Source organism: Gobio gobio (genome assembly GCF_949357685.1).
Source record: "Gobio gobio genome assembly, chromosome: 18".
NCBI lineage: Eukaryota > Metazoa > Chordata > Actinopteri > Cypriniformes > Gobionidae > Gobio > Gobio gobio.
The window spans coordinates 32907521-32931385 of record NC_137111.1 but is presented as its reverse complement, the minus strand read 5'-3'; the positions used below and the strand labels follow the sequence as shown (position 1 = coordinate 32931385).

General features: G+C 39.7%; 1 protein-coding gene across 4 annotated transcripts in view; it reads left to right on the top strand.

Annotated features, from left to right (window-relative positions):
• Positions 1–240: 240 nt before the first annotated feature.
• Positions 241–23865, top strand: part of usp54a (ubiquitin specific peptidase 54a) — a 40376-nt gene continuing 16751 nt past the window's right edge. For 3 of the 4 annotated variants that reach the window (XM_079843441.1, XM_079843438.1, XM_079843440.1), the window contains exons 1-7: positions 271–398; positions 9893–10452; positions 18477–18569; positions 20503–20637; positions 21565–21678; positions 21966–22048; positions 23708–23813. In XM_079843441.1, coding sequence (XP_079699567.1) covers positions 10306–10452; positions 18477–18569; positions 20503–20637; positions 21565–21678; positions 21966–22048; positions 23708–23813 — 678 coding nt within the window. In that variant the 5' untranslated portion in view covers positions 271–398; positions 9893–10305. Of the gene's footprint in view, positions 399–9892; positions 10453–18476; positions 18570–20502; positions 20638–21564; positions 21679–21965; positions 22049–23707; positions 23814–23865 lie in introns of all 4 variants that reach the window. The other variant, XM_079843439.1, reaches the window with a different exon arrangement.

Below are 23865 nucleotides of genomic sequence, written 5' to 3'. Positions count from 1 at the left end.
CTATGTATGTTAAAAGTTACTGTGTACACAATGGCGTAAAGATACCCCCAATGGACTAAAAGCTATAAAACTCCAGCTTTTATTTCATGAGGTGTTTAAATGGATAAAAACATCCTTTTTTCGTGGGTGGGCATTGCTCAGTAGTTCACCCGCCCCCATTTTGTGTGTAGGGGGGGCAGGGGCTGCAGGTAATAGCGCCGCGCCGCCCCTCCCCCTGCCCGTCCGATCTCTGTCTGCATTATCACAGAGCTCAATGAACGCGCGCGGTAATTTATGTGCCGAGGAGAATCCGGAGCTCGAGAGGATACCGGTAACTGAACCTAACGGTCCCGTTGTCAAGTAACACGTCGGAGGTTTCCCCTAACATCTTTGTACGGGCGTACATTTGAATGAAAAGGGTGAGTTTTACAAACATTTTCTTTAACGAAAAGTTTAGAAAGATAGCTCAGACATTCCTCACAGGATTTGGTTCGGAAGAGTATTGTTCCTGATTCCCTATGGAGCAAAGCTGGAAACGTAGTCGCAGGCTTCAGAGAAAACATTCAAAGGAAACGTCGTTTTCACATACAAAGTTACGTGTATATAGTTTCTTGTTTCTGCGTGTGCTGAAACTTGTGATGAAATGTTTAAGTTTAATTACTAAAATATTGACTTGTAACGTTAGCTAACTTATAGAAGGTGAAAATAGCAGCGATAGTCATTTTAACGCAGCATCGATGTTTCAGAGAACAGTGTGTGAAAGTTAAACGTGAACGCGACTATATAACAAGTGTTGAACGTCTCAACGTGTGTGCTGTGATTTTTCATGTGAGCGAAACATTTTGAAACTCAAAACAAACTTTGTCTTGCTTAGAAACCTGTTGAGTGCCTTTCTAGTGTGTGGTTGTTATAGTTATGCACCTCCTAAACTGGATAATTATATAAAGTTACTTATTTTTCTACTCGTTTACTTTTAGTTACTTTTTAGCCTGTATGTTTTATATATAGGGTGTGTGTGTGTGTGTGTGTGTGTGTGTGTGTGTGTGTGTGTGTGTGTGTGTGTGTGTGTGTGTGTGTGTGTTTGTGTGTGTTTACATGACAGCATGTGACACTGAATCTGAATTTGGTCCACTCAGAAAAGTATGAAATGCAGTCAATGCACTAATGTCATGAATCTGATTTCTTTGTGGTGCTTATGTATGTGTTACTACATAACTGCAGCATATCCAACTTTTTCCAATGCCCCTGATGCTTTGCTCATATTATGGGAGTAACCTCCACTAAACAATCAGATACTGCCAATTAACTTTGTTCTAATGTTTATGTTTTAAAGGTTCAATCTATGAATGCAATAATAAGCATTGTTAGTGTAAGTGTATGAGGAGAAAGCAAAAGAGTCTTTGTGCATTCCAGTGAATTATTCATGGGATGTTCATTAAAACATGAACATCCCATGTTCATTAAAAACCACAAGAGTGCCATAGTGTCGTCTTTTCCATTTTGTTAGAACCAAAAATAAAAATAAAATAATCAGGAAGAAGAACAGAACACAGGGGACTGAAAAGAACTGAAAGTCACAGATATGCTTGTGATACCAATGTTACATTATTTTACTGACGGATGAAAAAAATAGAGCATTTTCAGAGAATTTTATTCAGTCAAACTGACAGCACAGCACAGTCTTATTATTTGAAATGTTTCAGTTCTTTTTGGGTGGAAGTTCCCCGAACCAGAAGTGCTACCCATAATTTAAAATGTAGTAGACCCTTTCGGAAAAAGGTGGACACTAGACAGGCTACAAACTGCTCAAGAATCACTTAAACCTTTGCAGATCAGCTCTAGTAGTCACATGTCTAATTGCACTGATGTGAGATCTGGCTAAACCCTTGGTCGGGTCAGCTTCAGATCAAACAGACCAAACTAACAGGCTTTGGCACACAAAAGAAAGTGTTCGTTTGAAAAAATCCTGTCGATAGTAATGCCACAGTAAGGCAACAAGCGCTGTGAGTTCCTGTACTGTTTTTTGCTGAGTTTTATGAAGAATATTTTTATTGACTGTCAATTAAATGCGTCCTGTAGGTATTGGGGTGCAACGGTACATTGTTATATCAAGATATCACAATATAAAAATGCGACAGTAAGTATCGTTAATGTAAATTATATTATTCGCGATATAGAGTTAGTTTTAACTTGCTGTATTTATAAGATATAATTCAACCAAAAATGTAAATTGTCATCGTCACCCTCATGTCGTCTCAAACCTATACGATTTTCGTTCAACTTCCAAACACAAATGAAGATATTTTTATGAAACCCGAGATTTCTGTCTATTCATTTAAAGTTCATTCCTCTAAAACTTAAAAGATCCAAAAAATGTCACAAAGGTATCTTAAAAATAGTCAATAATCGGTTTCACAGAAAAGGTTTAAGCTAGTCACAGACTAAAATGCATGCTTGAGCTGTTTTAACTGAAAGCAACTTGCACTGACATATCTTAAAATATGTCAGTGCCATTGTTTTGTCTCAAGATGCACACCAGTAATGTTTTTTTTGTAAGGAAAATATATATTTTTTTACATGTCCTAATTCCGAATTGAAGGCCTAATCCTGGTTTAATCTAAGTCCTGTCTGTGAAACCAGGCCTGAGTGTTCTAATTCAAATCCAAGTCTTTTAAAGAGACATGATTGCTTTGTATAATGAACAAATGTAAAATTGCTCGTATACTAAAAATGGACATTGAAAAATGCTTTACAGTTTGGAAATAGGGCTGTTGTGTGTGCCGTAAACGTGACAACCGCACCACCTGGTGGCTGACTATCACCGGCGGTTTGTATGTGAATGCTGTTTTACGTGAAAATTATGACTCGAGTGAAGCACAAAGCTTTATTTACAAAATAAATAATAGGTTCGCAATTAAATGTTACATCGCAGCCATGGAAACATATGGATTCATGCCGAACGAGAGAGGTAGGCTTTGTGACGTGAGCTAAATTTAAGCTTTGCCTTCGATCTGGTCACCTGATTTTCCACGCATTTTAACAATAGTAACAATTACTCCATTTTATTCTACTGGACATTATTTTCCCACATCTTCATTTACGTCTCTCACAGGGGATTAAACGTTTCTTCCTTTTGTTTGCTTTTAATTAGGAGTATATTTGCATCATGTACTGTGGTAAAGTAGAAAACGGTGTAGGACAGATACATTTTACCTCAAATTCTATTTAACACAGTTTGTGCTTATTAGACGTGTGTCACGTTTATGTGTAAAGCGCATTTCGTACACGCCAGAGATTCTTAGTTTCGCTTTCTCTCGCAGCGCATAATCAAACAAAATGTTGCACAACATGCAGGTGCTAGAAAGGTATCACGATACCCTGCTATTAAAAAGGTTACGATATGAAATTTTATTAGTACCGGTACTTTAAGAATGACAGCACTCTAAAAGCAGTATTTCTTAATTTGCATCGATGTGTGACAGCAGGAGTCAGGATGTTCGTGCAGAGCTCTGCTTCCACTGTTTACATTCACTAAACAATGGAAGCAGAACAGTAAATGTATACGTGCATCGCTTGACAAAAGAAGCAACAAAGATATGCATGCATAAGAAATGCATGCATGAGAAAATAGAGCGTGGGACGTGCACACACTGCCAGACTCGGACCTGAAGTGCGCACACACGCCTTTCAGACAGCATGGGATTGACTTCAGTTCTCTTTCACAGATAATTGGGTTTGAATGGTCAAAAACATGTAAAAATGCATGTCCTGGCGAATATTCACCTAAACACAGTCGGGTATGTCTTTAGTTAAGTGAATGTAAACTGTTTGTAAAAAGATATCGTATGCATTCCAACGTATTGTCCTACCAATGTAAGTCTTAAAGGGCTCGACCTGTAGCCTATTCTGTGTGATTAATGTTAAAAAAAAGAAAATAGAAAATCCCCCAATGCTTGACTGAATAACTTCTATTTTAAAAGGTGCAGTGTGTAGTATTTATGAGGATCTATTGACAGAAATGCAATCTAATATACATAACTATATTTTCAGTGGTGTATAAGGACCTTACTTAATGTTTTTCTCAAAAATGACAGCCCTAGTAAGGACGTTCACACTGGCATGTAATTATCATTTTTTTATATTTTTTATTTCATGCATCGATTTCAGTATCGTTATAGAGGTATTGTAGTCTGGTATTGTATCAGTCCTAATTTAGATATCGAGGTATTTTAGTCTGGTATCGTATCAGTCCTAATTTTAGTATCGTGACTAGGGCTGTCTCTTTTATTCGATATTTGAATATGCATTCGAACATGACGTGAAATATCCGTAATCAAACTATAAATAAACTATCCGGTTTTTAAAGTGCCATGCAGAGTCCCGCACTGGTGCAGGTACCCGCGAATATTGCTGAAACGGGTGAAAAACATCCTAACTGTGTGGGATATGGGTGCGGGTCGGGTCGGACAAGGGAGAACACGGGTCTAAACATGGGTTTTAAACAGTCACATGCAAAGGAATATATATAAAAAATATATGCATGTATATTGTAGATGTACAAAATCATATATGAAAAAATACATATGCCTTGCCTATTTCAAGATAATAAAATAATTTCAAATCCATATTAGTTTATTTGTGGTCGCGCAGCACGCGCGCCCTCCCAGGAGAATCACAACCGCGCGTGCAATCTGCCTGCACTCGTCGAGATGGATCCTGAGGAGTTGAAGAAAAGATTGGCGCAAATGTGGAAGTTCATCGCTGAGGAAGCACGCAGATAACTGTGGTAACAAAGCAAGCACACGCAGTTCTATCGAACAGTATTTGTGTTCTGTTTCCTGAGTTTGGTCTCTTAATAACACTGTCTTAGTAAGCCACGTTAAGCGTTTTCTTATGGCCTAATGGTTTTCTATGGGAGAAAAACGGTGCTCATAGATATTCGAATACATTGCTTGATATTTGATATCCGTTCAAATTAGATTTTTCTCAAAAATGACAGCCCTAATTTTTTAATTAATGAATTAAGTTGTATTTACAGCACTGAAGCCAATCTTGATGTGACTGCTGTAGTTATGGACTGATAGGCCAAATTTGCCCTGTAGTTGCATTCTCCGCCTGCTCTGCACTGTGGAGAGAGAGTTTGTAGTGTACTGGCCCAGATTCAGGTGGCCTCACAGCTTCACAGATGGTACGAGGGAAATGCAGTTACTTGTGCCAGGCCAAGTGATGCTCACTGGCTCATTCTTACAGGAGAACGACTAAACTCTCCAACCATGGGTCACATCCTCTGATTCCCTGGTATGTAATCTATGCCGTGCCATGGCATGCATTTATTCAGTATCTTTTTTTGATAAAAATAATAACTTTGTTTTCCAAAAAATGCTTAAGTCATTTTTGGAATAGGGCATAAAAACATAAGGACACTGTTTGTGCCTGGCTGTATCTTGTGCTTGACCGCCCTATGTGCTTGCACCTCATCCTTCCAAAAACAGCACCAGGTCTAGGTCTCCATGGCAACCACAACCCACCCTGTCTTATTTCTGTTTAGTGGAAAATAACTGTTTCAGCCTGGACCTGTGCTTCCTCAGCACTGGGCTCCTGCTGCGGGATGATGTCAGCCTGGGTCTGATGGAGACAGTGGAGAGCGTATCATTCAGGGATGGGCCTGTTTCTGTTTCCTATCGCCCTACTAAACTTCTCTCATACGGTTAAATAACCCAAGCCACTAGTGTGAGCATTCAAGGTTTACTTGTCCTTTTGCACTCCGTAAGCAGCCTTTAATAAGTAGGTTAAGGCTGATTATGTAAGCAGAGTAATGTCTTATTAATATAATTATCTGGACAGAGAATATTCCAAACATAGCTTTTGCTGCATGCAAGCCTGTGCACTATCTGTCTAAACAGCATTGTTCATTTGACATCTGAAGATAAAATGGCAAAGAACCTCTGCCGAAACGGCCTCTAAATCACTTTCACTAAAGTAAACTGTAGAGAAGCTTTAGCCAGATAGCTTGCTTGTTTATCATTCACTTTCAGTAATAGAAATGGGGTGCCAGGACTATCGGACTCATCCAACCGCACTGTCGCCTGGCGACATGTTTCCCTCAAGCTTTTGTCCCTGTTGGATATTTTCTCACTGTTGGTTCAAGTGAAGGTTTGGCAAAGTGTTCGGTCAGTGTCAGACTGAGGTGTGAAGCTTCTCGGCAGTGAGACATTACAGACTTCATTAGTGCCACAAATGTGCCCTGCTGGATTGAAAATGTCAGATAGCTGCGTCATAGCTGGCGGCTGGGAGGGATGGAATTCTCTCACTCCTGATGACTAAATGGGCATCGCTGTTCCCGGCAGAGTCTATTATTGAAGGAATAATCCTGTGACACCTTATGTTAGATTGAATCAGGGGATCCATCACCTTTGTCTCCTGGCTTTTTATAGTGCTTTTCCTAAAATGGAAATTGCCATGTTTGTGCAGCATGCTGATTTGCTCTACATTGCAGATGCAGTTGACCTTAGTTCCCTTAGATCTCTTTTGTTCCTTGAGTCCTGCAGTGGCTGTTTGGTGCTCAGCATTGATTGGCTGTGTGAGGATGCTGGTTGTACTAGTGCTTGTTAATCAGAGAGTGGAGTCGTGTGATGGTGAACTAAAGCCAGACTAAAGCATCACATGTGACTAGAGGCAGTGGAAGGAAGAGCTGGATATCTTCCATAGACTACCATGTTGAATTACTGCAAACAGTCAAATTGCTTTCACTGGAACTAAGGGCCCAAGCCCAACCCCTGAAAAACAACCCTCCACCAAACTTTACACTTGGTACAATGCAGTTAGGCAAGTACCATTCTTCTGGCAACTGCCAAACCCAGACTCGTCCATCAGCTTGGCAGACAAAGAAGCGTGATTCGTCACTCCAGAGAACACGTCTTCACTGCTCTAGAGTCCAGTAGTGGCGTGCTTTACACCACTACATCCAACGCTTTACATTGTACATGGGGATGTAAGGTTTGGTTGCTGCTGCTCGGCCATGGAAACCCAGTCCAAGGCCACACAAAGATTGGAGGTCTGTAGCTATTGACTCTACAGAAAGTTAGGCTGACTTTCAGCATGTGCTGACCCCGCTCTGTGATTTTACGTGGCCTACACTTCATGTAGCTGAGTTGCTGTTGTTTCCAATTGCTTTCACCTTGTTATAGTACCACTAACAGTTGACTGTGAAATATTTAGTAGTGAGGAAATTTCACGAATGGACTTATTGCACAGGTGGCAACCTATCAAGGTACCGCGCTTGAATCCACTGAGCTCCTGAGAGCGACCCATCCTTTCACAAATGTTTGTAGAAGCAGTCTGCATGCCTAGGTGCTTGATTTTTATATCTTTGGCCATGGAAGTGATTGGAACACCTGAATTAAATGATCTGGATGGGTGTCCCAATACTTTTGGCAATATAGTGTACACACACACACACACACACACACACACACACACACACACACACACACACACACACACACACACAGTAGCATGAATTACATTTTATTTGACACCTCTCTACAATTAGAAAACAACAATCCATGTGTACATCCATGTTTTTTCAGGACATTGTGTGAATCTCTGAGACATGCTTGTTTATCAGTTTGTGGTTCACCAAGACCATGTTTACAAGAACTTACTACAGCGCCCAGCAAGACAGTCTTAGCCACTGTCTGGGAGCTAATGAGGACCTTACAGTAGACTCTGCTAGTTCTGTTTTCTGCCAGACAGGATAATCCACCGTCTGATCGGGATAATCTGCCTGCTTGACCTGCCATTCGACCTACTTCACCCCCTGCTGACCAAGTAGAGGCACTGTACACAGCCTACCTGGGATAATGAACCCACCATGAGTATTTGCACATTTTTGTGATGCCTGTTTTCTATTATCCTAGTTTAATGTGCAGAGACCTATAGAAGCATTTTTTTTGTTTGATTTCCTTGAACAGAGTAAACTTCTCAGCTCTGTGGCACTTTCAACATTGCTCGGCTTGTTTGCATGGCCCAGTGAGGACTGTAATACCTGGAGAGAGTTATCAGTTAGCTTTCCTACTCATCACATGGTCACTGCTTCCCGTCAAAGCTTTGAGAAATCTGTCCCAAAGACTAATGCAGAGGATTGTTTGAAAGAGGATGTTCTACCCTGTAGTTTACAGGCAAGGCATATTTTGAGGGCGAGTTTAGGCGTTAATGTGGTTTCAAAGCCATAAACACAGACACGGTCTCCAGTGACATCAGCAGTGTAAGGTCAGCCGGTGACTCACCGCTGGATAAACACTCATCTTGGTAGAATTTCTTTCTCCATTTCAGTTTCAATCAGGTCCTTTTCTTTGTAAATATTTTCTTTTCTGTTCATCCATTCAATTTGGCTCTTGTCATCTTTGTTCCTTACTGCCTTTTCCTGTCAGTCTGTGGTCTTCCCCCTCTCTGTTTTATTCTGCGTTCCTTGAAAATTGCCCCCAAGTCTTTCGTTAAAAGCACACCAGACAATGATGGACGTAGACAGATTTGCTAAACTCTTGAAAGGAACTGCTCTAAGCTGCAGCTTTTAAACTTCCAGGAGCTTGAGGTAAAACCTAAATGTTGCAGGCGATGGATGTGGTCCTCTTTGGGCGTCTTCCTCACCTTAATGCAAGCACACAGGCCGGCTGAGTGCTGCTAATATAAGCCTACCAGTGGGAGAATGGTTTAGGAGCTGTGATTATTGTATCACTTGTTGAGTTATGTCATAGTGTTGTGTCTGGAAGGTTGACCTGTAAGTCATGTGTCAGAGCAGCACCTCAACACTCGGCTAAGGGATGTTCTTTAGGCTGGCTTGGAGTGGGACAAACAGATAAATCCTTCTCTTCACCCAGGTGTTATTTTAGCCAGCAGGATGAGATCTGAGTCAGATTGTATAGTAAATTTCACAGCTACGGTGTTAAGACGTCACTGATTGTGTTGTGTGGAGTGAGTCTATGCTCACTTTCACAGAACTTTCATGTTTGGCTGGATTATTCTTTAAGAGTTCCTATGGTCATGGAAAAACTTTGTTTGATTTTTTTTCCCAAAACGTCATGGATATTCTATTGTGAATATAAATTCTTCCAGTTATGCTAGTATCGCTCTTATGTTGAATAAAACACGCTCACATTGTCCGATTTGTGAGTGAACCAATCTTTTCTTTCTTTTTAATGAATTGGTTGAACCAGTTCAGAAATCTGTCTTAATGTTTCATTAGCAGCTTGGTAATCAGTAATCAAGAAAGACTTAGAAAGGTCATGGAAATTCATTAGTCAAAAAATATGAGAACCCTGTCTATTGTTGGTGGTAATGACTGTTCCAACCGCTGGATGCCTTAACGTTAATGGTGGGATGTCATTCTAATTCGACAAGCAATTAGTTTTAATGCTGCTAAAAAACCTTCCTAGAGGAGAAAAAGTATGAATATAAATTGAAGCAATGCATAATGCATCATATGTTATGAACAAGATGAGTGATTTTCAGTACATGAATCAAACTCGCTCAAGGCAGACAGTTTCTGACACCGAATGTTTTCCATTTTGTCTGCATAATATATGGATTTAATTTATTGTATCTTTGCAGCATTTTATTATATCCTGCATGTAAGCAGAGATAAATTGTATAGTGATGTAATCATAAATCAATAGTGAAATCAGATACTGTAATATTAACTTCTCATCCATCTTGTCTACACTAGACTACAGTGTCTCAGAGATCTGTGCTCAGTGTCTTCATTCCTATTAGAAGTCGCTTCTTTTTTGCATAAAGTAAACCTTTTTATTGTCCACTGAAAATCAGCGACTATTGTGACACTGGTGTTAAGCTTAAGCTCGAATTGAGCGTGAGAAGACATTAACAATTTTTTCATTTCTGTTTATTCTTCCAGATATACAGCGTTGTGAAGATTCACGCCTTGTGACCTGTTTACAAGTTAAACGAGACTCTTGCTGTCAGTCTACACACTGTTGCTTCTGTTTAAGGGTGTAGCAAAGAACGCTGTAGTGAAGATCACCACACCTCCTACAACCCAGAATACTGAGTATAGCAGTGTGAAATTCCACAACCAAGTCCCAGAGAGCAGTTAACAAGGCCAAGAGGCAGCATTTGCTTTTTTTGTCTGATGCAAGAGGACAACAAGAAGCCAACGCCCTTGGATGAATATTTTTATTTTCTGATTGAAAAAATTGTGGTCATCTTTTGGATACAACACTAATGCAGTTCCCCTGGACTTTGGAAAGATGAGCTTGAGATTGTTGTTAAGCAGAGGGACGATTTAGAGTAATATAGATTTCCTCCACCATGTCATGGAAAAGAAACTATTTTGCATCTGGCAGCAGTGGGTTACAGGGCATATTCACCCCACGAACCATGACATCAATCGCCCCCAGCAAAGGACTCATCAACGAGCCGGGACAGAACAGCTGCTTCCTGAACAGCGCTCTACAGGTAGGACGACATATGTTCACGCTATAAACGCATCTTACATGTTACCTCCTTATACTTTCAGAAATCTGATCAGGGACTTGTAGTACAAATAGTTTCTCATTTGAACACATGACTTTTGACACACATGATTAGTCTTCTTTATGTGGTGTTTTTAGGGATGTATCAAGTGACTCAGTGTGGGCACTATTAAGCTTAGCACACTTTGAGGGAACCCCACATGAGCTTGCCAAGATGTTTATCAACTTTTGCTTTGTAGCCTGCGAGGATGCATATTTTGTATACTCTCTCGTTAATTAATGACTTGTGCATCGCATGACCTCAATAGATGCTTGCTCTCATGGACAGAAATTGTGCTCCCCTCACGATTAGCCATTTGAAGCAACGAGTCAAGCGGCTGGATGCATATGGCAGCAGAAGGAATGGTGCGCTGGCTCTTCACTCGTAGCTCTCCTCACGCATGAGCGCCATCAGACAGAAACTGCTGTGCCTTTTATCCATTGTGCTGCTCGTTGGAGCCTGCATTAGATTTAGTGATGATTCAAGCACTGTCTGCACTAGACCCCACAAACAACTGTCAGACGCACACTGTCCTGGCCGGTAATTACCCTGCACAGCAACCTGCCATTACTTACCCTCTATTTTTGGATTACTGTATAATCAGCTATATGGAAATAAAGGGGCTTAGCTGGCTGATAATATGTCTAAAGCTACAAATTAGCGTCAGTTATGACTGGTTAGGGGGGTTGGGTGTTTGAGGGAGCGTCGTGGCTGGATTGTCTGTTGCCATGAAGCTTAACAATATGGCAAGACAATGAACTCAACCCGGGGGTGAAAACAGTAATTTTTTTCTTCTGCAGATCAAATTGTGGTGTTTTAATAATCTTGCTTGAAAACTCTTCTGAGGAATTGTGAATCGTTTTTCTTTTTAGAGAACTTGCTGACTTTTAACAGTCAGTTTCTACGGGCCTTAAAGGGTACAGTTTCTGCCAATCTCATGTTAATCTTGAGTACCTATAGAGTAGTATTGCATCCTTCATATCTCTGAAGTCTTTAGTTTGATCATATTTATGAAAGACAGATGCGCTGTACCGATTCTTTTCGAAAACAGAACGCCGTTGCTGCTCTGGAAAAACAAACTGCATCCACTGTTTCCTTAACGCTTGGTTATTTGGGAAACTTAACAAGGTTATCTTTCCCTCAACCAGAAACACACTTCTTTAGTGACATTGTTGATTTCGTGGTCTAAAAACAAAACGACAGCGCTACCGACGGCTTCTGTAACCCGAACAAAGCTCTGGTTGATGTGCGCACACGCTCATCCCGGAGAGGCGCCCATACAAGCAATTCCACCCTTTATGACGTCATACAAAATCTTTCCGCAACCTGAAGGAGTGTATTTGGCACAGAAATACTCTGTCATACGTCCAACTCGTTTTTTTTATATTTTGGCCATGTTTAGCATGAAAATCCAAATCTTTAACAGTGTAAATAAGTCAGAATGCATGAAATAGCATTAAGGCCCGTGCACACCGGGATGATTATCGCCAATGTTTTTCGAGACGTTTTACGAGGCGTTTTTCGGCGCATCAATGTGTTCACACCCAAACGATTTTCACTGGTGATGCACCGAGTGTAGATGGCGCTCCCAGTACACAAGGTGGTGCTGCGCCACTTTACGCTTCTGACACTCGCTTGTCACACAGAAGAAGACAGACAGTATTTACGTGCTTGCCAAAATCATTTACACGCTTTTGCTAACTGGTAAGCTGCATTAGCAGCTCATCTTCTTCTTCTTTGTCTACTTACTTCCTCTTCGTTGTCAATGTGTGCTCGGCAAGATTATTTTTAAATGAATAAATCTGTATTCATTCAGTAGTTGTCTTAACTTGGCTCCTGCCGGCCAGCTGAAGATTGAACCCCCAATCCTTGAGTAAGAAAATAAAAATAAAATTACATTCTTCACTCTTGTTATCATTATCTTATTTAACATTCAGTACACATGCATGAAGTTTAAAACAAGGACATAGCGGTTACTTTCCATCCTCTGTGGTTGGCTTGTCAGTATCGCGGTATTACAATATTGCGGTTATCGCAACAGCCCTAATATCAGTGAAACAAATGTCCTCAGAAATCACAGACAAATCTGTCTCTGTGACAGCCCTAGCCTAGTGAAGGCACTTTAATATGGAGGATTAGAGGGAGGATTATATGGAGCGCGGAAAACGCTTCAATCCGAGTTCCCACACGGACATATTAAGTATTCAGTCCATTTTATCACGAAATTAAAACCATAAATGCCGTTTTGACGTTCTTTATAGGGTTAGTTCACCCAAAAATGAAAATTATGTCATTAATTACTTACCCTCATGTCGTTCGACACCCGTAAGACCTCCGTTCATCTTCGGAACACAAATGAAGATATTTTAGTTGAAATCCGATCGCTCAGAAAGGCCTCCATTGGCACAATGGTCTTTACACTCTCAAGACCCATAAAAGGTACTAAAGACGTCGTTACAAAGTCCATCTCATTACAGTGGTTCTACAATAACTTTATAAAGTGACGAGAATAGTTTTTGTGCGCAAAAAAACCCTAAATAATGACTTGTATCATGATGAACGATTTCAAAACAAGGCATCATGAAGCTTCGAAGCGTTATGAATCAGGAGTCGATTCAGCGGTTTGAATCGCCAAAGTCACGTAATTTCAGCAGTTTGGCGGTTTGACACGCGATCCGAATCATGATTCGACTCGCTGATTCATAACGCTTTGAAGCTTCATGATGCATTATTTTGAAATCGGTCATCACCTATATAAGTCGTTATTTAGGTTTTTTTTGCGCACAAAAACTATTCTCGTCGCTTTATAAAGTTATTGTAGAACCACTGTAGTGAGATGGACTTTGTAACGACGTCTTTAGTACCTTTTATGGGTCTTGAGAGTGAACCGTGCATTGTGCCAATGGAGGCCTTTCTGAGCGATCGGATTTCAACTAAAATATCTTCATTTCTGTTCCGAAGATGAACGGAGGGTGTCAAACGACATGAGGGTAAGTAATTAATGACAGAATTTTCATTTTTGGGTGAACTAACCCTTTAATGTGGCGTCATTGATCACAGTTCAAGCGGCCGCACAACACGCACGCTCGTGAACGCGATCATCTGTGAACGCGATCATCTCTTCCTAAAGAATAAACATGAATGAACATCTGAAGGTATATGTGGTGTAATCGCTCAATCAGTGTTTCAAGGGTCGAAAGACCTCAATATATATTGCTTGTAAACTAAACAATGTCATGTAGCATCACATTTACCTCAGGCAGTCAATCAGTGTCCACAGAATTTTATTCACTAGAGAAATCAACTCTTTCACTAAATATATGCTCTATATTAGCCTATTCATTATATTCTACTTAACCTGTTAATGATGTACGTCTTGATTATTTCATGCATGTTTAAATAAACCTGGCTGGCATGAAAATGACAGACACTGTGTATAAATGATTTTATTTCAACAACGAATTGGAGAAAAAACTATTTCATAATTCGATTTATAAGTTATTGGAAAAACTGCCTTATGTTAAGTTAACATGTTTGCGTACTATGTTATTTGAGTGTTGATTATTATACCTAAAAATAAATAGCAACTGAATTTAGGCTAATAGTTTGGGCTCTGTTGTTAACCTTTAATATTAATGTGCAAGTAAGGGCTCCCTATATAGTTTACAGCAATATCTACAATAAACTTTGTTATAATTTAATTCATTTAAGTACAGACACTTTTTTTCTCTCTCAGTAAACCACTGTTTAATAAAAATAAATAAAAAGCAATTTTGTAAAACTTCTGTACCGAACCGTGACTTCAAAACCGAGGTACATACCGAACCGTCAGTTTTGTGTACCGTTACACCCCTAAAAAAAAAAAACTATAGATATATATATATAATTTTTGTTTTTGTTTTGAGGTCAAAAATATTGCAACTATTTTCTATAATATAAATAATGTCCTGAAAGGAAAAAAAGAAGTAAATAGTTCTTCAAATTGAGCCCTGATATTGTTAGGTCATGTTTGTTCTTGAAATGAACAAGAAATGCTGCTCATGGTGTGAAATGGTCACATTCCGTGAAGGGAAGTCCTCACATGACTGCTCACATTGTTTGAATGTTTGATGAGCTGAAGGAAGTATCTCAGTTTCAGTCAGTCATAGTAATTTTCATTCTGTTTCAGTCTATCTCTCTTTGTTTTAATCAGCTCTGCCTCCTGTCTGCTTTCCGTTCCCTGGATTTGAAGCATGTAATTGGGTTAGTAATGGGCCGTGGTGTCCGTCTATGCACAGGGCTATCTCTGATCTGTCCAGTTTGGGCACTCATGTAGTTTTGCTCGCTCTTACTGAACTAATCTAAGCAACAACCTAATGCAGTTCATGTATTTCACAATGACAAACTCCACAGTTGATCAGTTTCAGCTTCTTTTCATCTAAAAAGACCATTTCATAAAGGTTTTGTGTCTAATGTCCTTGATCCTGCTGGCATTTATTTGTTTATGATTTTTTTAAACAGTCAAATTGCCTTTAGTTTCAACTGTCCCCTTACAGAGGCTTGACATTCCTCTCAGTGATGATGGTGAGTCAGAACATTGCTTTAATGATCAGATGTGACCCAGGTTGGCAAGCGAACACCTGTACTCCTTGTAAGGTCCTGCAGGCTTCTCATCAATATGGCCAGTCACATCCCATACAACTATACAACTCTACTGGATGGTTAAAAAAATCTGGATTTTGTTGTTAGACATTCTCAGAGGCAAACTCAATGGCATGTCAAAAGCTCCCAGAACTTGAGTGTCAAATCAGTGATGTCAAATCAATAGAAGGGGACACTGCGCCCTGATGTTGACCACTTGAGACATGGACACACTAGCTAGCCACTGGCTCAGAATGTCCCTGTGTGTCTGCAAAGCTGCGTACATACACCCGGAGAACAGGATGTGTTTCAGGAACAATTTTTATTGTTAGAAAAGTCCTGAATATGTCTTTTGTATGTCATTGTCTAAGGTTTTTGGTCCTGTTTCTTTCAACCACAGTGCAGTTAGATTTTATTTAAATCGCACTCACTATACTCAAATGCACCCACTATATTAACAATTATTTACAGCATGTTTGTGTGCATGCGAGTGTGTGTGTGTGTGTGTGTGTGTGTGCGCAACACTGCATGCCTGTGCGTGTGAGTGTGTGAGCGTTATTGTAACTTAAGTACACTACTTGACAGTTTCAAGTGCTTTTAGTATTATTTACTAGTGTTTATTAGTTCTAAATGCTCTTGTCGTCAGCTGTGTTCAGACTTAAGTTGTGTTTGATGTTTGCTACATTCAGGAAGTGTACTTTCTTGGAGCAGATCAAATAAAAAGGGAGTTTGTATATCTGACTGCTTGTATTCATTGACAAAAATGTAGCCATGTACAGTAATATTGAAAATTGAAGATGTAACGCATTGTGATATTGAATCGAATCGCTGACATGATAATCGTTATTGAATTGAATCGAGAGACTAGTGATAATTCCCACCCCAGCAACAAAGCATCTTTTGCATAATTAAAATGTGATTATCAGCTGGTTCTGATCAATGGCCGATCGTTTGGTAAAATATAATAAAGCTGTTGCATTTTCAATATTTAGTGATTTAGCCTCAGATACAGGATATGTTCATTCGCTTTTACAAGTGTAAAAAAATATAAAAACTTGTAATTTATATACTGGCGTGTGTTATTTAAGGCTATTTTCTATTCGTTAAGATATTGATATAGCAACTGTTGTTGTCAAGTAAGCTCCATTTGTCCCCCGTTGCAAGTCTGTGCATTCTCTAAACTGCCCGGGTTATTTCTTAAGACCATGTGGTTTGCATTGCAAAAAAGTGTGTTTATTGAGCGTGATGGATACTCTGATAGTGTTCTTTAAGTCCTCTGTTGGGAAGATTGTAGACTGGGTAAACCCAGCCTGATCTGCTGGCGATTTGATTTCGCCCTGTTACTCAGTCTGGAAACATGTACATTCATTTCTACTGCTTCTGTTACAGACTAGCAGATTGTACATTCTTGCAAACATTTACATTTAAGCTCTCTAAAAATGTATTCTGTCAGCACTACAGGTTTTTAAAGGGGGGTTTCAAAGTAAAGCAAACATACAGCTTTTTAACTGAAACGTTCATTAGCTGTTTCCATCCACCTACAGGGAGTGCAGAATTATTAGGCACGTTGATTTTCTGATCATATTTTTTTTCCAGGCACATTTGACCAATTCCAAACCACAGTAATCCTAATAACTACTATTGATTTAGTATTTAATAATGTATAAGTGATATATAATTGTTCATGAAGGCTGGAAATGAAAAACACCTTATATTCAGGTGTGCAGAATTATTAGGCGTGTTTTCTTTTACAGATAAATTGAGCCAAAAAAGAGATTTAACTCAGACTGAAAAGTCAAAAAGTATTAAATGCCCATGAGAGGGATGCAATACTAATGCAATACTAGACAATGCAGTTAAGGCGTGACCATTGGACAGTGAAATGCTCGTTGGGTCAGCAGGGTCAGACAAAAACATGTGGCGGAAAAAAGACACCTATTAACCGCAAAAGAATTAAGAATTAAGGTGAAGAATTAAGGGTGAAACCATCAGGAACCCTTTAGTCTCCAGCGCCACCATTTTCCAAAGCTGCAACCTACCTGGAGTCTCCAGAAGTGCAAGGTGTCAGGATCTCAGAGACTTCAGTTAGGTAAAGAATCCTAAAAAATGACCCCCACTAAATAAGAATCATAAGCTGAAGTGTTGTAAAATACATGAAGCCTGCTTTTTTATAGGCTTTATAGGTTTTATAGAGAGTGACTCTTGAAGGACCAGCACCACATCCTCTAGTACCACTGTTTGAAGAATTCATCTTCCAGAATCTGGCAGTACGTTTTGGGAGTTCATTTTAGTCCATCTCTGCAAAACGGACTTCAGGATGGACTAAAATGAACGGCTCACTGGGTGGAAACGGTGCTTTAATCACAAATGTTTTATGCGAAATTCCAATTATGCGCACAAGTTAAATTCGCAACTTTGGATAAACTTTTGGATGGTAAACTATTGACAGACTTTATCACTATTATAGAGCGATTAAGACATTTGTGAAGGTAAAGTTAGACAGCAGATTAATTTGGGTAACTGATTTGTGTTAAGTGGGACTGACAGCTCTCTCAATAATTCAGCATGCAAGCGTGTAGATGTGCCGGGCGAGCAGCGGGGCCATGGCACACAAAGTCCCAGCTCATGGCAGGCAGGTGGGGTCAGGACAGTCTCCGCAGCCTCCTGGGCATGGCCAGATGGGAGGTGTGTATGATTGTGTGTCTGTGCGTGCATGCAAGCTGCCCGGCAGGAAGCTAGCAGGTCTTTGTTTGTTCCGCTGACATTTCGCATCATCCTTCACCTCAAGATGAAAGACTAAATCTGGGAAACATTCTCATCTCTTCATCTCACACTCAGAATTTCCTTTTCCTGTTAACCATGCTCCCTGTTTCATCAAACTCTTGGATAAATCACATGGGCTGATCAGATCTTTGACACCTGATTGGTAAGGCATAATTGCTTCTCTCATGTGATTGGATGAGATTGGATTACGAGGTGTCAAGAAAGCTGGATTTAGGAGATTGTTGAAGAAAGGTGTCTGTCAGCATCGGATACAGCTTGCAATATTCTCCATCTCCAAACACCCTTCTGTTCTTAAGATGTCTTGCCCTCCTGAGAGAGACATTTAAGAAGGGGTGGAAAGTCAACTGCAGGCGGTGCAGAGCAGCAAGTGCTTTTTGAGCCTGATACATTTTTTATGACTAGAGCTTCTTAGGCATTTTAGAAGGTGTGTTGAAGAGTGTCTGATGCTTGATTCAACCTAGTCTCAGTCTTTCAGAGAGCTTTTGTATCCATACGGAGGCAGCTTCAAAAATCAGGGGGCAATGTAAACATTGCTTTAGTCTAATTTCACATTTTTCTTTCAGGTTCTCTGGCATCTGGATATCTTCCGGCGAAGTTTCCGGCAGCTCACCACACACAAGTGCATGGAGGATTCGTGCATCTTCTGCGCTCTGAAGGTAAAGCACTGAGCCCATCAGGTTTTAACGTTATTCATGATGCATTTAAATCATGGAGCTGACAGGGATCTCTGATCCATTATAGCTTTTCTAATTCAGTAGTTTCCCTTTTTTATATGAAGGCTAATGTGTTTCTGCCAGCTGTGTATGCTTTAAGATTCAGAACTGTTATGAAACATTAAATAGTGAACTTTATTATTGAAGCAGAGAGATAATCAGGTTTACCCCCTTTTTTTTGTTTTCCTTTTTTTTTATATATATTCACACATTTTTTTTGTTTAAAGCCATTATTTGCTTATTCTCTGATTTTCTTTCTTCTGTGGAACATAAGAGAGGATATTTTGAGAAATGTCTCAGTGGTTTTGTCCATACAAAAGGCAATGATCAAAACTGTTTGGTAACTAACATTCTTCAAAATATCTTCAAATTAAGTCATACAGGTTTGGAATGACATTAATCAGTAATAATCTTTTAATGTTGGTTTAACTGATAAATGCCTCCGTTTTGTAATTCTTTAAAGAACAGCACCCAACAACTCCATTACACCACTGTGCATTCAAAAATGACTAACTTATTTCATGTTTTGTTTGCATAAGTTACTCAACTTCATGCAACTGCTACTCATTCTCAAGTGAGAAACAAATACTATAATTAACTTGCCATTTAGTTTAATTAATAATTTTTTTATGTATGGTTTATTCTAATGATTATCTAGGCCTAGTTATTTTGTCAAAAAGTACAAATGTCAGTTTTATTAAAAAAAACTTCTGAATATTGTTTGTTTGACACCGTTTTAAATCAGTAAAAAAAAAACGCTATCACATTTTTTCTGCTTCCAGACATTGTTTTATATCTTAAAGCAGTTGATGTTGATGTACTATTAAAACATTTTAAAAAACGTGTCCAAAACCTGGCCATCATGTGTTTAACTAGAGCTGCGTGGCAAGCACTGCCGTGCCATTCCTTTTTCCGTCCCGTTTCTTTTTTGCCCCTCTCTCACTCTCATTTTATATTAAATTCCTGCTAATGTTCAGGAGTGCCATTGGCGCTTTCCATCAAAAGTTCAATAACTCAGCTGGAAATTAGAGAGCTCTCTCCTGAGCCCTGTGCCAGCTCAGTAGGGGGCTGCCTGTCTGCTCTCAGACACAGGACTGGGACAATATGTCTGTCAGCTTGTCCGCTCTCTTTCATGGGTGAAATACCTCCTGTATTCAGCCGTCTGTGTCTTTCTGACTTTATTCCAGTATGCTTCACTGTCAGTGCAAGTCCAGTGTATCTCTTACTTCCAACATCTCAGAGTGTACAGCCTTCAATGCAAAGATGTTAATACTGTAATTACTCTGTTTACTGAAGAGTTTAAGTCAGCACAGAAGTCTTAAAGACAGACATGTCTTGCTTTCTTACAGAATGGGAAATCTTGGGTGTGTTCATAAATACCAGTAGACACTTAATTATGCAGGGTTTAAATGTGGCTTAAGAGGAAAAAAAAGATTGCTTTTAAAGGGATAGTTCACCCAAAAATGAAAAGTTATTTACTCACCCTCATGTCACTAGGATGATGTTCTTTCTTCTGTAAAACACAAGCAAAAATGTTTTTAAGAATGTCACACTGCGCTTTTTCATACAAAGCAAAAAGTTGTGATTATTGGCTACATTTAAGTGTGTTCTGGAGCAATACGAATGCATTGTTTGTGGAACAAACCTAAATTTAACCTGTTATTTGCTCGACTGATTTGAAACCTTTTCAAATGTACCTATTTGAATAGTGACTTAGAAATAGTGCAGAATCGTCAACATGTCTTATTCATTTCCCATAGTCATGTTTTAAAAGGTTTGAAAATCATAAAACTTCTTATCTATCCCCAAAAAGGCGAGGTGTTGCTAATGTTTTCTTGGATTAACATTAATGGAAAGCGGTTGTTTGTTTTTTCAGAGCATCTTTGCGCAGTTCCAGTTCAGCAGTGAGAAGGTGCTGCCCTCTGATGCTCTTCGCTGCGCTCTGGCCAAAACCTTCCAGGATGAGCAGCGATTCCAGCTCGGCATTATGGATGACGCAGCTGAGTGTTTCGTAAGGGCTCTTGACTCTTCACCATCACTCTTTTACTTCCCTCTCGCTTTAGAGCATTACTGTTTTTCCTCCTATTCTCCTCCATGTCCTTGCACTTTTCATCTTCTTTAGTATGCTTTCACATGCCACATTATACTTTACACTGAAGAGGTAGATTTTCTTGAAGTGGAAATTGCATGCTCTTAAATATTTCTTGTGTACGTTGTTAGCTCAGCTTATGACATGTGTCTTGAGTCCATTAGTGCAAGTAGAAGGAAGATGTTTATCCTCTTGGCCCTGTAACTATATCTCTATCTCAGTCTTTTCCTTTCATTGTTGCTTGCATGTCTGCTTCCATGTCAGTTTTTGGCAGGATGATTGATAGTACAGATAGCTGCAATGTGATCCACTGAAAAGTAAACCTTCCTGTTTGATGCTGTAATCTTTTGTAATCACAGAGAGAGACATCTCCTCTTTTACACCATGATTCATTTCCTCCTAATGGCTCATTTTAAAGGTCATAGCATCATAACATATAATAAAGAATGGCTCCCTGTCTCGGCCCCTCTCGACTGCTGGTTTAGCAACATTGTACAATGTGCTGACCGGTAAGAAACTGCAAATTTGTAAAAAAAAAAAAAAAAAAAAAATTCCCTTTAACCGCTATTGTTGTCTGGCCATTATGCAAGACTGGAGACACTGGTAAAGGGTAGATGCTTGATGAACTTTCAACATCCCCCACCACTCCCGCCCCCAACCCAGTATACTCAGCCATAACCCACAGCCAAAAAAGCTGAGCATGCTGTTATCCACAGACTCCGAACACACCCACTGGACAGTGAGAGTCAATTAACATGAGACATGCTGGGAACACGCTGTTTCTCTTCAGTTGGATTTTGATTTGAACACACTAAGCGTTAACATTTTAGCAATAATTATCTCTCACAGGAGAATATTCTCATGAGGATCCACTTTCACATATCTGATGAGACCAAGGAGGACATCTGCACAGCCAAACACTGCATCCCTCACCAGAAGTTTGCTATGACACTTTTTGAGCAGGTGAATCCCCTTTATAAACAAGCAATTAGTAGTAACAATTAATTTATTACGTTTATCTTATTTGAAGGCTACATGAAACTCATTGGAAATGTATTTAACTTCATAAATACATATGAAGTATATTTTTTGAATGGCAGAAAATTTGTTGGGGAAAAAAATCTAAAATGGTATACATCAGGATTTGATTTGATATTTATAATTTTTTGCTCGCTAAACTATTTGTAAACTTTTTGTTTATAAATGATAGATATCTTTTTAAGTGATAACAGATATTTGTTTCTTTTTAGTGTGTCTGCAGCAACTGTGGAGCCTCTTCAGACCCCTTACCCTTCATTCAGATGGTCCACTACATCTCCACCACCTCTCTGTGGTGAGCAAAAACATCCATGCAGCACATACACATGCACAAAAGTGAGTGATGCTAAAGAATGAGGTCATTTTGAAAGCTGGGACCGAAAAGGGCCACACTGTGCACGGCACAGAAAACATCATGTCCTATACTCTTCTCCAGCTGAGCAAATGAGCTCTGCGCCACATCAAACACAGTGAAATCAATCAGAACAGAAAGAGATTCCCTCAATGGCCAAGAGCACATGGCAACAGCCAGCTTAAATATTACTCTAGGTCTCCTGGCCACTGCTTTTAATCATGGGTGATGAGCGGCCAGATACAAAGCCGAGCCACACAGCAGAGCAGCTCCCCTTGAACCTCTGCAGTCAGACCTTGTCAGCATCTGCTTTTAGAGCTGTGAGTTGCAGACACACTCTGGATTACTGCATTCAGACTGCCAGTGCGGCAGGTACTTTGCCTTTGCGCCGTGAACAGACAGGCGTAAGCACAACAACAATGAAAGGGCTTCATGAATATTCCAGTATGCAGCTCTGTGATTAAGGAGGGTTTTTAGGATAATAGTGGAGAAACACTTTCTTCTGCACAATGACATTGACTCCTTGTGTCCTTGAACCCGAGTACTGTCACTGTCCAAGTATTGTCACAAGGATTACAACTAGTATTCTAATGGATGAATACATATTTAAAAAAAGTTATTCAGCTAAGCAGTATAGTTTATCTCTTCTTTAAAACTTCTGCCTGATCTGCCTCGCTGCCTACATGGAACGTTAAGTGCAGTCTACATAGACAGGCTCTGATCGGTTTCAATACATGCAACATGAAAGAAATGATGCAATATTCTTGTAAGAATAATTATACTTAACACATACTTTAAAAAATCTGACTATACTTTTTTTCACTGAGCTTCTCACCGTGTTTTACAGTCTCCCATAATTTGGTAGAACGTGGTATCTGAGGGAGGCAGCATAAATATGTTTCCTAACTTTTGAGACAGCCTTTATGAACAGGCCTATGAATGCAGCTCACATGGCTTTAAAACATTTTTATTAGCCTTAATGTAGGCTGTTTATTACTAGCAACATAGCAACTTGGCCCATTAATATAAAATTCAACTCCTGTTCGTTCGTTTCCAACAGCTTAAAACATGGCTCACATTCAGTCAACATTTCTTTGCAGGTAGATTTTAGATCCTTTTCATATATTCTGTTTGAATGTCAGTGGGAATTATCATGTTAAAGATATTGTGTGGAACGACAAAGTATGTTTTGTGTGTATACACGCTCTCACTCAGAGGAGCAAGTACAGGTAACATTGTGACATTGGTAAGACTGTCACCCTGAGATCTGCCTGAGCTGCGATGTTGCTCCTGGCACGCAGTGTTGCAGTGTCTTTGAGATGCAGTGACCTCTGCTGCAACAATAAGATCAAACCGGTCTGAACAATGACCTCAGTAACACCCTTCTGAATATAAAAACACTGTACACAATCACACCCAAACACTTTAATCGCTTATTGAGGTTAGTGTTACAAATTACATTTGAAGTCATATGGTAATTATAGGCTGTTTACCAAATCAAAGCTAGCTAATACAAACACTTCACCCATAATTACAGATATGAGAGCTACAGTTTATTGCTTGTGATATCTTAACGTATGATATGTGTTGGTTATGCTACAGTAACCAGGCAGTGCGAATGCTGGAATGCCGAGAGAAGCCCACCCCAGACATGTTTGGAGAGCTGCTGAGGAACGCCAGCACCGTGGGAGACCTGCGCAACTGCCCGGTTAGCATTACCACACACCGCCACACACTCGGATCCATCAAATCAAGTGCTA